At 30.1% G+C, this 1,735-nt stretch overlaps 1 protein-coding gene across 1 annotated transcript in view; it reads left to right on the top strand.

Moving 5' to 3' along the window:
- The window catches only part of LOC107017414 (MLP-like protein 34), a 1,696-nt gene extending 713 nt beyond the window's left edge, over nt 1-983 (top strand). The window contains exon 2 of the mRNA XM_015217651.2: nt 549-983. Coding sequence (XP_015073137.1) covers nt 549-805 — 257 coding nt within the window. The 3' untranslated portion in view covers nt 806-983. The remainder of the gene's footprint in view (nt 1-548) is intronic.
- Nucleotides 984-1,735: the final 752 nt, after the last annotated feature.

Genomic DNA, 1,735 nt, shown 5'->3' with positions numbered 1-1,735 from the left:
CTCCCCACCCCACCCACCCCACAACAACAACAACAGTTACAACAAAATTTCAGAAAAAAATATTTTTCTTAATATTTTGTAGAGAAAACTTTTCTCGTGAAAAACCAAGCCCCATATATTCTCCACAATGTGATTTTTTTTGTTTTGGATAACTTGAAAGATAATCGGATTTAGCACATAAATTAGCTCAGTCTAGCATCATATATACATATTTTTGGAAAATAAAAAATGAAAAATGATGAACAAATATATATAATGAAGATATTTTTTTTGGTTTCCAAGTCCGGAGCCCACATTTGAGCCTCAACTAAATTTGGATCGCACATTACAGAGCCTATTGGGGGTGACATTTCCAACAGAATTTTCTCAATACCCAGAGCTCGAACCCGAAACTGCTGGTTAAAGATGAAGCATTCCCACCAGTGCACCACAACGCATATTAATAAAATGAAGATATTATTTTTTGAAAATATAGATCACTTATGAGGAGTTTTAAAATTTGAATTAGGAGAGAAATCTGTTGTATTTTATCATTTCAATGATTACAGATGGAAAGGAAAAGTTTCGTAAAGAAGAGATCAAACACATTGATCCTCAGAAGAGATCAATCACTTGGGAAGTAATCGAAGGAGATGTGCTAGAGTTGTACAACTTCTTCATTATTACCACATCCAGTGAACACCAGTGGACTACAGTAACATTTGAATACGAGAAGAAAACTGAAAATATTCCAGAGCCTCTTTCGTTCTTGGATTATTTCGTCAATGTGATGAAAGATATGGAGGGTCATCTACTCAGCAAATAGAATATTCTGTGTATGTTTGTGCTTATGTGATGAATGTTTGGTAATATTGACGAGGTCCAGCTAACGTATAAAATAAATTAATAATGCTATATATATAGTCTCTTCTGTAAATGTAATTCCAGATATGGTCAATATATATATATCTATATGTTAAAATATTAGAGTATGAATGTTTTTGCAAAAAATTGTATCTATAACTAAAAGATACATTTATCAATTATCAATATACTATTTTCATTCCTTTTCAACCCCCTTTTCATCTGATTCCTCTAATGGTAATATTGGGACTATGACTAAGGAGATCCCTTATGAAGTATTATTGACTTAGGGTGTGCTTGGGATTTTTTTTCTTTCATATTTTGTTGATTAATATTTCTAATATTATATTTCCAAAAATTACATTTTCCTTAAATAACTAAAAATGACTTTCCTAGCACATTTATGGAAATCATATTAAATTTGGTGTATGTGCCCTTGGCTCTCAAGTAAACATTTATTTTCTAACATGTACGCTACAATAAAAATAACTTTTAGCGGCATTAAATATTGATACTAACGGCATTAAATATTGATTCTAATAAAGAGTGCTAAAGTCTTACCGGTATTAGTTATGTGTCATTAGAACAAATATCGCTAAAAGTTTTAGGAACATATACTAAGAGTGACAATTGCCACTAAAAATACATATTTAACGGCAATTAAGAATTAAATGTCCCTAATGATATTTTTGTTGTAGTGGTATTTGGTTCCTCTTAAGAAAATGACTAAATAAAAGGTACAATTTGTTGCGTATACAAACTATAGAACTTACATAATTGATTATTTGATGTAAGTTTTATGTACCATACAAATTATAGAAAATTGATATTGTTATGCAAGTTCTATGTACCGTACAAACTATATAACTTACATAATTAATTATTTTGTGCA

This window comes from Solanum pennellii, chromosome 4 (genome assembly GCF_001406875.1).
Source record: "Solanum pennellii chromosome 4, SPENNV200".
Taxonomy (NCBI): Eukaryota; Viridiplantae; Streptophyta; class Magnoliopsida; order Solanales; family Solanaceae; genus Solanum; species Solanum pennellii.
This window is presented reverse-complemented; position numbering and strand designations above follow the sequence as displayed.